General features: G+C 39.2%; 1 protein-coding gene across 11 annotated transcripts in view; it reads right to left on the reverse strand.

Moving 5' to 3' along the window:
- Positions 1 to 15755, reverse strand: part of UBAP2 (ubiquitin associated protein 2) — a 124716-nt gene that overhangs the window by 84958 nt on the left and 24003 nt on the right. For 8 of the 11 annotated variants that reach the window (XR_007400993.1, XM_049091865.1, XM_049091860.1 and 5 more), the window contains one exon: positions 4162 to 4301. The exons of 1 other annotated variant lie outside the window; for it this stretch is intronic. Coding sequence is in view for 9 of the 10 variants with exons in the window: in XM_049091865.1 (XP_048947822.1) it covers positions 4162 to 4301 (140 nt within the window). In the remaining variant the exon portion in view is untranslated. Of the gene's footprint in view, positions 1 to 4161; positions 4302 to 11624; positions 11759 to 11824; positions 11973 to 15755 lie in introns of those variants that run through there. 2 more of the 11 variants (XM_049091861.1, XM_049091863.1) reach the window with 2 other exon arrangements.

Raw genomic sequence — 15755 nt, forward strand, 5'->3', positions numbered from 1 at the left:
GGAGGAGTCTGCTTTGAAATCCTCTCCCTCTGGCCCTCCCCCAATTTGCACTTGCTATCTCTCTCTAAAATAAGTAAATCTTCAAAAGTGCATAATCCCATTATAATCATGAGGAATATTTCAGACAAGCTAAAATTGGTAGATATTCTACAAAGTAACTGACCCATATTCTTTAAATAGGTCAATGTTATGAAACAGAGGAAAGGAAGTTCCACATTAAAAATGACTGAGGAGAACTGACATCTGGATACAATGGATGATAATGGACTTAATTAGCTAAAAAGGACATTATTGAGACAATTGGGAAAATAGTAATAGTCTGTAGATTACATGAGTTGATTTCCTGATTTTTAATAACTGTTCTGTAATTATGTCCTTGAAAAAAAAATACGGGAAGTATTCAGATGTGGTATTTACCGTATCTACAACTTACTCTTAAAAGGTTCTAAGGAGGGATCCCTGGGTGGCGCAGCGGTTTGGTGCCTGCCTTTGGCCCAGGGCACGATCCTGGAGACCCGGGATCGAATCCCACATCGGGCTCCCGGTGCATGGAGCCTGCTTCTCCCTCTGCCTGTGTCTCTGCGCCTCTCTCTCTCTCTGTGACTATCATAAATAAATAAAAATAAAAAAAAAATTTAAAAAAAAAAAAAAGGTTCTAAGGAAAAGCTGTATGTAGTTTCTTCTTTATAGGAAGGAGAAAAATATAAACATGGTAAAAATGTTAATATCTGGGAGATCTGGATTAAAGGATATTTAGGAATGAATATCCTTTGAAACTTTGTACTACTATCCTTTGTACTACTCTTGAAACTTTCTCTAACTCTCAAAGCATGTTTTTTGGGGTTTTTTTTTTAAGTGAGGTTAAAACACACAAGTAATTCAACTAATTAGTAAAGTGACAAACCTACTTTATTCAGAATCTAAGAGCTCATAGTCTTCTCCCTTATATCCCTCTACTTTGATAGAAGTGTCCTGAGATAAAGTACCTTTGGACATTTAAAATTGGGCAATAAACATCTTACAAAATAAAACCTTACCCCCACCCTCGGTTTAAGATTGCTTCCTTAGGAAATACTTCTCAGAATGGGATTAATGGATAAATGAACATGTATAATTTTATTCATACTGCTTTTATGATAAATTCTCAACATACTTTTTTATAAAGGAAAATTAGAAATCTAAGGTCTAAGAATCAGTGAGCAGTTTTTCATCTAATTACATAAAATGAGGGACACCTGGGTGGCTCAGCAGTTGGGCAGCTGCCTTGGGCTCAAATTGTGATCCCGGGATCCAGGATCAAGTCCTGCATCAGGCTCCTGTGAAGAGCCTGCTTCTCCTTCTGTCTGTTTCTTTGCCTCTCTCTCTCTCATGAATAAATAAACCTTAAAAAAAATAAAAAATTTAAAAATAATTACATAAAATGAGCCATCCCCAAAGGGCTTATGGAAAAACTAATATTGACAACAGCCATTAGAAGGGAAGAGAGAGCCCTCCGTCCTCCAGTCTGGAGAGACTGATTCACTGGAAATCAGTCCAATGACTCTACTTGGGTGGGAGATGGAAACAATTTACATTTCCAACATTTACTTTGGCATGCCTTTAAAAGATTTCATTTTTTTAAGATTTTATTTTGTTTTGTTTTTAAGATTTTATTTATTTATTCATGAGACACAGAGAGAGAGAGAGAGAGGCAGAGACACAGGTGGAGGGAGAAGCAGGCTCCATGCAGAGAGCCCGACATGGGACTCAATACCAGGTCTCCAGGATCATGCCCTGGGCTGAAGGCAAGTGCTAAACCGCTGAGCCACCCAGACTGCTCGTTCTTAAGATTTTATTGTGAAGCAATCTCTACACCCAATGTGGGACTCAAACATACAATCTCAAGATCAGGAGTTGCACGCTCCATCAACTGAGCCACCCAGGCACCCCTAAAAAGATTACACTTTTAATCTTGACTGATTTGATAAATAACAAAATGTCATTTAAATTTGTGTCTATTTAAAAAATAAATAAAATAAAAAATAAATTTGTATCTATTTGATTATAAGCAGGGTTGCACCTATGATTACTCATAACTTATATTTCTTCTGTGATAAGAAAATCTTTCATGAATAACCTCTTAAGCATTCACCTACAAAGGGAGGACCTAGTACAAAAGTCCCAATTTTTCCAACAAGAGACTCTTCTCAGTTGTGAATAATTATCTATTGGGATAAATGTAGTTAAGAACAAGCACTGAATAGCAGAATGTAAGTCTATTAATAGAAGTAAAACACAAAGCTAACCTTTTTCTTTTTTAAAGATTTTATTTATTGGGCAGCCCCGGTGGCGCAGCGGTTTAGTGCCACCTGCAGCCCGGGGTGTGATCCTGGAGATCCAGGATCAAGTCCCATGTCAGGCTCCCTGCATGGAGACTGCTTCTCTCTCTGCCGATGTCTCTCCCTCTCTCTCTTTCTGAATAAATAAATAAATAAATCTTAAAAAATAAATTAACTTAAAAAAAAAAAAAGATTTTATTTATTTATTTATGAGAGACACAGAGAGAGAGGCAGAGACATAGGCGGTGGAAAGAGAAGCAGGTTCCATGCAAGGAGACCGATGTGGGACTTGATCCCAGGAATCTGGGATAACACCCTGAGCCAAAGGCATAAGCTCAACCGCTGTGTCACCCAGGTGTCCCAGTACAAAGCTAACCTTATACTGAAAAATGTAAGGCAACAATCAAGTAAAGTCTACTTTCTGTGTCCCTTAACATCAGCAGGGCACTTGGTTATGACTGATTATAACAGAGTACTTGTAATTAGCTACCAATGTATAGTCAAATCATCAATCTGAAATTTATGATGGGCCTCTGAAAAAAGGTTTATAAATCTACTCAATAACAATGGATAAAATGTTAAATTTTGTACCAAGTACTATACTTAACATTTTACTTAAATTATACAACTTCATTTAAAATAACAATATAAACAAATTCATACAGAGAGACTATTTGTTTTCTTAAGATTTTTTTTTTTTTTATTTTAGGGGGGGAAGGAGAGGGAAAGAATCTCAAGCAGATCCCCCACTAAGCACAGAGAAAAAATCAGGGCTCAATTCTATGACCCTGAGATCATTACCTAACACAAAATCAAGAGTCAGACACTTAACCAACTGAGCCATCAAGGCTTCCTAGAAGGAGGGACTATTTAACATTAAATATTTTATACAGGGCAGCCCGGGTGGCTCAGCAGTTTAGAGCCACCTGCAGCCCAGGAAGTGATCCTGGAGACCTGGGATCGAGCCCCACGTCAGGCTCCCTGCATGGGGCCTGCTCTCCCTCTGCCTGTGTTTCTGCCTCTCTCTGTGTTTTAAATAAATAAATAAATAAATAAATCTTTTTAAAAACTAAATAAATAAAAAATAAGTATTTTATGCAGGGCAGCCGTGATGGCTCAGCGGTTTGGCACCGCCTTCGGCCCAGGGTATGACCCTGGAGACCCGGGATCAAGTCCCACATCAGGCTCCCTGCATGGAGCCTGCTTCTCACTCTGTCTCTCTCATGAATAAACAAAATCTTAAAAAAAAAAAAAAATATATATATATATATACATATATATATATTATACAAATGGACCTTGTTAATTAAAAGTCATCTTAATATTTAAAAGACTCTCCCCAGCTAATAATGCTTGAAAGAAATGGCAGCTTTTTGTAAGTCTCTTATAATTCAGCTATTTCTCTACTTCAGAGAATTACTTGTCCATATAGTCTGGATTTTCATACTACATTCAGGTACATACCTAGATTAATAATAAAGAAAAGGGGGGGCACCTGGCTGGCTCAATCTGGTAGAATATGTGACTCTTCATCTCAGGGCTCTAAGTTCAAGCCCCATATTGGGAGTAGAAATAACTTAAAAATCCTTAAAAAAAAAAAAAAAAAAAAAAAAAAAAAGAAAAGAAAAAGGGAAAAAAAAGCAGATGCTAATAGGTAAAAGGAAAAAGTTCACACTCAGATAAGGAACAACAACCAACAGTATCTGGATCAATGATATTTTTCTTTCCCAGGAAATACAATCTACTTAAAAAAAAAAGTTCAAAATCCAAAGATATCCTACAAAGGAGAATTATGTGCTCCCTAATTAACTCTACACAAAACAAGAGTTCCATAAAAACTTACCTGTACTACTTGTTTCTGTACTTGTGTTGCCTGTGTCGCTGAAATCTGTGTTTTTTCCCGAGCACCTCGGGAACGGTCACTGCTCACCGAAGTCATCATATACAGTATATACAAAATAACGTATGTACAAAATAGAAAATCTGCAAGAAAGCAAGCATGATAGTAAGCAAAACATCCAAATCATAGTAAAAGGCAAGGATAAAATTCAGAGATAACAAGGAAACATGAGATAGAACATAAGTTCTCTAAAACACAAATTCTCAAGAAACGATCCATTAAGATTTTACATTTTCCTAGCAACAATTCAGTCAATTTTTACTAACGCAATCTACAGGTCTATGGTTTAAGGGGGTGCCTGGGTGGCTCAGTTGGTTAAGCATCTGCCTTCGGCTCAGGTCATGATCCCGGGATGGAGCCCCACCATCAGACTGGACTCCCTGCTCAGTGGGGAGTCTGCCTCTCCCTCTCCTGCTCCACTTGCTTGTGCTTTCTCTCTGTATCAAATAAAGAAAAATCTTTAAAAATAATAATAAAATAAAAACATATAAGTCTATAGTCGGGGCACCTGGCTGGCTCAGTCAGGAGGGCATACAACTCGATCTCAGGGTGTGAGTTCAAGTTCCATGTTGGGAGCAGAGATTACTAAAAAAATGAAATCTCAAAGGCACCTGGATGACTCAGACAGTTAAGCATCTGCCTTTGGCTCAAGTCATGATCCCAGGGTCCTAGGATCAAACTCCCTGCTCAGTGAGGAGTCTGCCTCTTCCTCTCCATCTGTCTCTACCCCAGTTAATGCTCTTACTCTTTCTCTCTCAAATAAAAAAAATCAAACCAAATCAAACCAATCAAAACCTTAAACCAAAGGGGGCCTTGGTGGTACAGCTGGTTAAGCACCTCAGTTTTTATTTCAGCTCAGCTCCTGATCTCAGGTCAAGCCCCACGTAGGACTCTACCCTCAGTGCAGAGTCAGCTTAAGACTCTCTCCCCACCTCCACCCACAATCTCACTTGTGCTCTAAAACAAAATAAATCTTTAAAAAAGAAACTTAGGACAGCCCAGGTGGCTCATGGGTTTAGCGCAGCCTTCAGCCCAGGGTGTGATCCTGGAGACCCAGTATTGAGCTCCACGTCAGGCTCCCTGCATGGAGCCTGCTTCTTCCTCTGCCTCTGCACCCCCAATTCAAGTTCTCTTTCTCACTAAAATCTTTATAAATAAATAAAAATTAAATTAAATTTTGTAGAGAATGCAGAGAACTGTAACCCTTAAATACTACTGGTAGAAATGGAAAATGGAACAGTCACTGTGGAAAACAGTATAGCAACCTCAAAAAAAAAAAAAAAAAAAAAAAAAAACCTATCTCATCCAGTAAATTCCACTTGAGTATATACCCAAAAAACTGAGAGCAGGGTCTCGACAAAGTATTTGTATACTCCTGTTCATTGCACTATTATACACAACAGCTAAAAAGTGGAAGCAACCAAGTTTCTACCAAGATGAAGAGATAACCAAAATGTAATATATACATGAAAGAGGCTAAGTAATATTCTATGGTTTAACTTTTTTTTTTTTTTAGTTCTTACTTTAAGTAGGCTCCATGCCCAATGTGCACAATCCTGAGATCAAGAGTCCCATGATCAACCAACTAAGCCAGCCAGGCACCCCTATTATTCCACTTTTTTTTTTTTTTAAGATTTTATTTATTTATTCATGATAGTCACACAGAGAGAGAGAGAGCGGCAGAGACACAGGCAGAGGGAGAAGCAGGCTCCATGCAGGGAGCCCGACGTGGGACTCGATCCCGGGTCTCCAGGATTGCGCCCTGGTCCAAAGGCAGCGCCAAACCGCTGCGCCACCCAGGGATTATTCCACCACCCCCCTATTATTCCACCTTAAGAAAGAAGAAAATTCTGTTTTTTAAATAGGCTCCATACTAACATGGGGCTTGAACTCATGACCCCAAGTTCAAGAGTCTCATGCTCCACAGGCTGAGCCAGCCAGGCACCCCCAAAAAGAAGAAAATTCTAACACATGCTACCTATGGATAAACTACAGGGACATTATGCTAAGTAAAATAAGCCAGTCACAAAAGGACAGATACTCCATGACTCTACTTGTATCAGTTACCTACAACAGTCAAATTCAAACATTTATTTATGAGAAAGGGTAAGAGTGAGTGGTGAGGAGGGACAGAAGGAGAGGAAGAGATTCTCAAGCCGACTCCCACAATAGTCAAATTCATAGTCAAGGGGCACCTGGTGGCAGATGAGTGGAGCAATCGTTTAAGCATCCAACTCTTGGTTTTGGCTCAGGGTCCTAGGAATAAGCCCACATAAGGCTCCACACACAGTGCAAAGTCTGCATGGGATGTTCTCTCTCTTCGTCCTATGCCCCCCACCCCACCCCACTGTCTGTCTGTCTCTGTCTCACAAATAAACAAATATTTAGAAAAAGAAACAAAAAACAAGCAATCAAACTCGGAAATTCTACATAGACCATTAAAATGTAATACAGGGAGTCCTAACTGCTTATTTCCTGGGCTACAGAGCCTACAAATCAAACTAGGTACTATATTATGAAATATATATTGTCTTCATAATCCTAAACTAGGAAAACAGTCACAAGAGAGCAGGCTGGAAGAGACAAAAATCTATGAAAATAAGACACACAGAATCAAGCCCCAAAGTCCATCTGTAATATACCTTACCATCTCCCTAACTTTCCATGACAGTCATATACACTCAGAAAAATAGCTATGTTGAACAACATTACTTAAAGTGACATGAAGTAAAATCTTTTACATTTCAAAACTTTTACATCACTCAATGGAATGTCCACTGGAACTCTTGAAACTAGGTCACTAGTGACCAAAACCTCAATAGTGGTAAGGAGAGACAGCTGGGTGGCTCAGCGGTTGAGCGTCTGCCTTCGGCTCAGGGTGTGATCCCGGAATCCCACATCGGGCTCCCTGGAGGGAAACCTGCTTCTCCCTCTGCCTGTGTCTCTACTGCTCTCTATGTCTCTAATGAACAAATAAATAAAATCTTAAAAAAAAAAAAAAAAATAGGGGATCCCTGGGTGGCGCAGCGGTTTGGCGCCTGCCTTTGGCCCAGGGCGCGATCCTGGAGATCCGGGATCGAATCCCACGTCGGGCTCCCGGTGCATGGAGCCTGCTTCTCCCTCTGCCTGTGTCTCTGCCTCTCTCTCTCTCACTGTGTGCCTATCATAAATAAATTAAAAAAAAATTAAAAAAAAAATAGTGGGGAGGAAAAAGTCAAGATGACTGGGGAAGAGAGACAGCAAACTAAGCATACTTGAAAGAGGTGATAGCTAAAAGATACAGAGCATCAAAGCAGAGCTTTGCAAGGATGAACACTGAGCAAGTCTAACACATGGTAAGCCCCTTGAGGACAGTGTTTATTTCTGTCCTATCACCGTCATTCTTCTAGGGCCTAATATAGGATACACACACACAATTTAATTAATATATATTTACTTAATAAAAGAGACCTAGGGGCACCTACCTGTATGGCTAAGTCTGGGGAACATGAAAGTCTTATTTTCAGGGTCATGAGTCTGTGCCTCATGTTGCGTATAGAGATTACTTAAAAAAAATAAAGAAACTTAAAGAAAAAGAGAGTGAGGGACACCTGGGTGGCTCAGTGGTTGAGCACCTGTCTGCCTTTGGCCCAGGGCATGATACTGGAGTCCTGGGATCAAGTCCCACATCAGGCTCCCTGCACGGAGCCTGCTTCTCTCTCTGCCTATCTCTGACTCTGTGTCTCTCATGAATAAGTATGTAAAATCTCTATTTAAAAAAAAAAAAGGAGAGAGAGAGAGAGACACCTATGCATAGGCTAAAGAGAAGATAACTGAGAGGTAATACACGGAAACAGCAGTGATGGAAAATGATCCCCTTGGGCAAGATGAATCCCTCCCCAAGTCCAGCAGAATGAAGAAAAGGAGAAGCATAACAGCAGCTAAATTTTTATGATTAGGAGAGACATCAATACAGTGTGTTGTATCAGTCTTTTTTTTAGTAAAATGGACAAAAACATCTGCAGAGAAGAGAATACCAGATGGAAGGTGGGTAGAGGAATGTTAAGAAAACAGCAAAGGTTTGTGACAGCTGCTAAGGTTGAGTATAAGAGGAAAACAATAGAAAACAGATAAAAAGAATTGAAGAGTGACACAGAGGACCTCAACTGAAAGCAGAAATCATGAATATATAGTGGCATTAATCTACATGTTACCACAAAAGCAAATTGAATGTCAGAAACTCTGGATCACAACTTAAACGTATAATCAAAGATGTAGGTTAAGAAACCAATTCCTTAAAAAAAAAAAAAAGAAAAGAAAAAAGAAAAAAATCAATTCCTTGTTGAAATACCCCACAAAATAAAAGAATTTGGATTTTAAACAAAAGAGAGTCCAGGGAGGCCTGGGTGGCTCAGTGGTTGAACATCTGCCTTTGCTCAGGTCATGATCCTGGGATCTAGTCCCACATCAGGCTCACTATAGGGAGTCTGCTTCTCCCTCTGCCTATGTGTCTGCCTCTCTCTGTCTCTCATGAAAATGAATAAAATCTTTAAAAAAAAAAAAGTCTATTTCCTCAAGACACATATATTACATCAGCAATGAAAAGCTGCTCACATCTATCTCTAGATGTGATAGGGGCCTGGGGCAGCCTGGGTGGCTTAGCGGTTTAGCGCCACCTTCAGCCCAGGGCCTGATCCTGGGGACCCGGCTGGGATCGAGTCCCATGTCGGGTTTCCTGCATGGAGCCTGCTTCTCCCTCTGCCTGTGTCTCTGCCTCCCTCTCTCCTGAGCATGGAGCCATCTCACAACACTCAGATGAAGACCAGAGCCAAAATCAAGAGTCAGACGCTTAAACAACTGAGCCACCAGGAGCCCCAAAACTTACTGTATGCCTCTCACAATCAGTACACATTTTGAATCATTTTTCTGAGTTTAACCATTTTGATGTTTTGTTGGTCTGGTTTATTGCTTTGGTCATATTAAATAGAAGAAGGTTAACTGTTTTGCCATGAGTATTTTTAGAGCTTTTCCTGAGTTTAATGTTCTCCAGTACGAATAAATACACATGAATATACTTTTTTAAACTATAAAGTACCATAGACATGTTAAAACATAATAGTATCTCTGAAGTAAAGGCATTACTTATTTCTAAAATCACCTCTGAGCATTATATAATTCTATCTTAAGTATCTGAAGTTAAATGAGTGCCTGGGTGGCTCAGTCGGGTAAGCATCTTGCCTTCAGCTCAGGTCATGATCCCGGGGTCCCGGGATCGAGCCCCAAATGGGGCTCCCTGCTCAGTGGAGGTTGTCTGCTTCACCCTATTCCTCTGTGCTCTCTCTCTCTCGCTTTTACTTTCTCAAATAAAATATTTTTTAAAAAATGAACATCCAATCAAAATCTGAGTGGTGCTCCTGGAGTAAAACTAAATAGTAATTTTTAGTTTACTTAGATTTCCAAACAGTTGCTTTTCTTCTGAATTATGTGACCCTTTCCTCATTCATCTTTTGAACTATTTATTCATCTATGCTCTCATTTATTAAAAATAAACTAGGTATATTAAATATAACAAAATGAGAGTTTCTTCTTACAGGAGTGCCATCTGGTGATAAAAGTCTGCATGTACGGAAATAAACTTAGGTTAAACTGAATGGATGCTAAGATGGAGTTTTTTGACTTATGAAAAAAGGACTTTAGGGATCCCTAGGTGGCGCAGCGGTTTGGCGCCTGCCTTCGGCCTAGGGCGCGATCCTGGAGACCCGGGATCGAATCCCACATCGGGCTCCCAGTGCATGGAGCCTGCTTCTCCCTCTGCCTGTGTCTCTGCCTCTCTCTCTCTCTGTGACTATCATAAATAAATAAAAATTAAAAAAAAAAAAACAAAAAAACAAAAAAAAAAAGGACTTTAAATCTTAACAGCCTTAAAAATAAATAAATAAATAAATAAATAAATAAATAAATAAATAAATAAATAAATCTTAACAGCCTTGCCATTATAGCCGAATATTTTGATATAATGTACCTGGATCCTCATTTGTCAATCAGGAAAACCATAAACTTTATGTTTCACACTATTACAATTTTACTAATTCATTGCCTCAGTATAAACATTAAAAGTTTATATCTTCACATTCTAATCATCAATCCTCAATCTATATTCAATATATGTGATTAGGGTATAAACAATGTCCCCAGTTCCATGGCTGAACAAGAATTATATTGCTTTGCGAAACATGAAAGGTACATTGCTTACTTTACGTTTACATATTGTTATTTGGAAATAATCATTTTTCTCCTTTAATTAAGCTTTACTGCTCTGGGTTATATATACATCAACTGTTACAACAAAAGACTTTTGGCAGAAATATTACAAATGATCTTAAAAAAAAAAAAGAAATATTACAAATAAAATCCTTCCCCAAAAAATTAAAAGAAAAAAAATGATGGGCTCAAGTTCATGCTTCTAAAGACTGAAATGTCAGAACTGCTGTATTTCTGTTCATAAAAATGTCTGAGGAGTCTTGAGTAGCTCAGTCGGTTAAGCATTTGACTCTTGACTTCAGCTCAGGTCATGATCTCAGGATCGGTGAAACTGAGTCCAGCATCAGGTTCTGTGCTCAGCAGGGAGTATGCTTGAGATTCTCTCCCTATACCCACCCCCCCACTCACTTGCCCTCTCAAATAAATAAATAAATCTTTATTATTTTCTTTTTCAAGATTTTGCTTACTTATTTGACAAAGAAAGGAAGAAAGAGCATAAGCAGGCAGAGCAGCAGGCAGAAGGAAAGTGAGAAGCAGGCTCCCCGCGGAGCAGAGAGCCTGACATGGAGGTTGATCCCAGGACCCCATGACCATGACCCAAGCTGAAAGCAGATGCTTAAATGACTAAACTCAGGCACACCAATAAATAAAAAAAAATTTTTTAAAGTCTCGGGGCACCTAGCTGGCTGTTGGTAGAGCATGCTACTCTCAATCTCAGAGTCACAAGTTCAAGCCCCACAGTGGGTTTAATTTACTTTTTAAAATCTTTAAAAATACTAATTTTAAAAATCTTACTTAATGCTTAAGATATCCAGCAAGAAAACTCCAAAGATGATACTGAGAGTTTACAGAGCAAGCATAAGGTTAAAAAAAAAAAAAAAAAAAAAAAAAGCTACTGACATCCTACGGAAAAACAGAGCCAGGGGCACCTGGTGGCTCTGACTCAGTGGGTTGGGCATCTGCCTTCTGCTCAGGTCATGATCCCAGGGTCCTGGGACTGAGCCCTGAGTTAGGCCCCTAGCTCAGCAGGAGAATCTGGTTCTCCCACCACCTCTGCACCTCCCCCCTGCTAATGCTCGCGCGCTCTCTCTCTCTCTCTCTCTCTCGTTCACTCACTCTTCCTCGAAATTTTTGAAGAAAAAAGAAAAACAGAGGCCAGAAAATACCTTAATAGATGTTATAATTCAACAAGTGTTCTTATATTAATTCTATATAAAACTTCTGAAGACCGTGAATTCACAAATCAAAGTAACAGCTAAGTTATCAAAATAATTATCAACACCCTTAAAAACTGTTACCATCAACAAATTGTTAAAATTAATAAGGCAAGGAAGCTAAACTATAAAAAGCTACAACTTTAACATACTGTCACACAGGGAAATTCTATGTCCTTTCTTCTGGACACAGAGTTATGTGTAGTAAATAGAAATGCTTCGGCAATAAGCGCCCAGTTGCCAGACCAAAGGAATCCAGTTTACACTTGTGTTCCATCCCCTCTATCACTCTCCACCCACAAGAACTACTACCCTCAAACAGGTTCCAAGAGAATTCTTAGAATAGAAACAGACAAGAGCAAAAGATTCTAAAAATAATACAGTAGAAATTCAAACATAAATATCTCAGGTTCTTGAAGTGAAGGAAACACCAGGTTATTTCAATCTATTCAACCAAATTTTAAAACTCATATTTACCTAGCCTCATCCAGAGTAAATTAAAGATAGGATAGATTAATAGCAGGTAAGAAGCGCTACATTTTTTGACCTCTAAAAACACTATCAGCAAAATACCATATAAAGCTTTATCTCAAGTGCAGGAATAGTCTAAATTACTTGTTATATAAGGAAAGTAAGCCAGGAGAATAAACTAACTTGATTAAACTACAGACTTTCTCTTTAAAAGGGCTATTTTTAGAAAATGTTTTATTAACTGCTATTTTTTTCAAGGACTTTTTTAAAGATAAGATTACTTCAGTGAAACTGGCATTTTCAAGTGACTCTAGAGTTTAGAATAAACTGAAAATAGTTAACAACAGCCACTTGCACTTTTACCGAAGCATTTTTTCTTTTTTTCTCCCCCAGAACATGTTTTCAACACATGCTGAGAACTATGAAGATTTTGCTGAAAGCACCAACCACCAAAGTGGTCTTATCACTTTATTTAAGCTAGTATTACCAAGTGTCAGCACTGGAAGATAGCTCTAAAACCAGGAGGCTCACACAATGAGGTATCTCATCTACTGCATTAAAAAAAAAAAAAAAAATCTACATTCCAGAAACAGCAAAAATGAATGTCTCTTTTTCAAAGAGAATGTAATTATCTCAGACAACATGAATTAGTCAGCTAAGAGCTCAACTACTAAAAACAGACTATACAATTTATGTTCAAGAAGCAAGTCTCCATCAAGAATGCTCAGAGATACTCTTCACTCAGTCCTGAAATCAGAGGTGTTGGGACTATCTTAGGGAGGAACAGGGGTCCTTCATCTACATTAAAGATTTGACTCACTCATTTCACAAAAGCCTAAACTCTTAAGTAAAATAGTAACAGCAGGAAACACTTACTGTTTACTATGTGCCAGATACTATTGAAGACCTTTATATACACAGAATTAAGTCATTAACCTTCCCAACAACACTCAGGTACGTACTAATTACTTGCATTTTATAGACAGGAAGGTGAGATATACAGATTCGCAGCTAGCCAGGGGTAAAGCCAAGATTCAATCCCAGGTCATCTGGCTCCACAGCCACTACACTTTGCTGCAAAACCAGTGGTTCAATTGTAGATATACAAGATTCTACTTAGCTTCCTCTTCTTTGAAGTACGTAACTAGGGGATCCCTGGGTGGCTCAGCAGTTTAGCACCTGCCTTCAGCCCAGGGCGTGATCCTGGAGTCCCGGGATCGAGTCCCACATCAGGCTCCCTGCATGGAGCCTGCTTCTCCCTCTGCCTGGGTCTCTGCCTCTCTCTCTGTGTGTGTCTCTCATGAATAAATAAATAAAATTGAAAGAAGAAAAAGAGAACAAAACTAGTGTCAACATCACCTACATAGCTCATACTTGATATGATGGATCTGGTTCTGGGTCAGAATCTCAACTATCTCCACCACCTTTCAGATACCCACAGGTGCTCCCTTAGCTCTATACTGTTAGTTTTTTGTTTTTTTGTTTTTTTTTTTAAAGATTTTATTTATTTATTCATCATAGTCACAGAGAGAGAGAGAGGCAGAGACACAGACAGAGGGAGAAGCAGGCTCCATGCAGGGAGCCCGACGTGGGATTCGATCCCGGGTCTCCAGGATCGCGCCCTGGGCCAAAGGCAGGCGCCAAACCGCTGCGCCACCCAGGGATCCCCCTATACTGTTAGTTTTTATTATCAGTTCTGTTTCATTATTTCTATTTAACTTAAAATTTGTGTTCTTGCTTTTCGTATTAAGAAAATACCCATTGTGGGGATCCCTGGGTGGCTCAGCGGTTTAACGCTTGCCTTCAGCCCAGGGCATGGTCCTGGGATCCTGGGATCGAGTCCCACATCAGGCTCCCTTTATGGAGCCTGCTTCTCCCTCTACCTGTGTCTCTACCTCACTCTCTGTGTGTGTCTCTCATGAATAAATAAATGAAATCTTTTTTAAAAAATTAATAATTAAATTTAATTTAATAAAAAAGAGGGACGTCTGGGTGGCTCAGCGGTTGGGCAGCTGCCTTCAGCTTCGGTCGTGATCCCAGGATCTGGGATCAAGTCCCAAATTGGGCTCCTGAGAAGAGCCTGCTTCTCCCTCTGCCTATGTCTCTGCCTCTGTCTCTCATGAATAAATAAATAAATCTTAAAAAAAATAAAAATAAAATCTTAAAAAAAAAAAAAAAAAAGAATTTCAACGGATTTGGGAGGCCCAGAGCAGTCAACAAGAGGAACTCTACATCCCCAATCCAAGAGACCATAAAGCAGGCTAGGGTGCCAAAAAACTCTAGTATGAGACCCAACTCCATGCAACTAAACTGCTTGTGCCCTGCATGCCAGGAGCTGACCAAGCTAATACTTTTATTCTCCACAGCTGCTGAGGGCAGGGTCAAGCCTCAAGCAGCTGGTGAACAAGGTTTACTCCCCTACACCCAAGCTTCACTGACAGAGGAGCACAATATGCTCTGCTGTTCTGTGCATATAATCTGCCCATGAAAAAGATAAATGCTTGTGAACTCTGAACAACTACAGGACATCAGAAATTATTTGTTAAGTCCTATTTCCTCTTTCAGGTTACCTAAGGTCAAGGAGGAAAAAGTATGTATCTGTCCTATTCCTACACTGCTAAATTCTTGGCTCTGAACCCTGTTTTTCACCCAGAACCCCAGCTCAGCAGCTACCTTATTGCTATCTCTTGAAAACTCATTATTCATGATCAGTCTTAACCCCTTCTTTTAATAGCCCTTTCTCTCTCCTCCCAAAAAGGGAGGAAGGGACTATGCTACATAAGATTTCACAAGACCTATCAGGTTATAAATATACTATACTCTTAAAAAAAAATCCTATACTCTTAATTTACATTACATTCAAACAAGCACCCCCCCAAATGTCAAGATGATACCTTCCTTTAGAGGGCTACTACTCCACAGCCAAGAGAGTAAAGGGTCTATTTTATAAAGTAAAAATAAATTTTAATTATAAGACCAACTACAGGGACACCTAGGTGACTAAGTGGTTGAGCATCTGCCTTTGGCTCAGCATGATCCCATGGTCCGGGGATCAAGTCCCACATTGGGCTCCCTGCAAGAGCCTATTTCTCCCTCTGTCTCCGTCTCTGCCTCTGTCTCTCATGAATGAATGAATGAATGAATGAATGAATGAATAAATAAATAAATAAATAAATAAATAAATAAATAAAATCTTTAAAAAAAAAAACTATAACCAGATTAAATAGAATTTCTATAAATCATCCCTTTACCAGAACAAAATATTGATGCCTTCCTCATAAATTCAGTAGTAATTCTTATTGAACACAGACACATACAAACTCACTTTTTTCTTGCTCTATTTAGATTCTGTTTACCTTCTTATGGATTATTCTCTGGTCTTCCCCCCATCCCACCCAAATTTGTACCTCACCCATATACACAATGGCACAGCTACAATCTGCTTTCTGTTTTCAATTTCCACTTTTGAAATCTTCCAAGCTCCTCACAAGGCTCTAACAACATAGAATTATTGGATGGTATTATCTCCTGCCATGTTCTAATCCTGTAGTTGCACAGTGGGCCTTAGAAACCAATAAAATGTCAAAACAAGTTAGGAAGGGAAAAAAAAAA

The sequence above is a fragment of the Canis lupus genome, chromosome 11 (genome assembly GCF_003254725.2).
Source record: "Canis lupus dingo isolate Sandy chromosome 11, ASM325472v2, whole genome shotgun sequence".
NCBI lineage: Eukaryota > Metazoa > Chordata > Mammalia > Carnivora > Canidae > Canis > Canis lupus.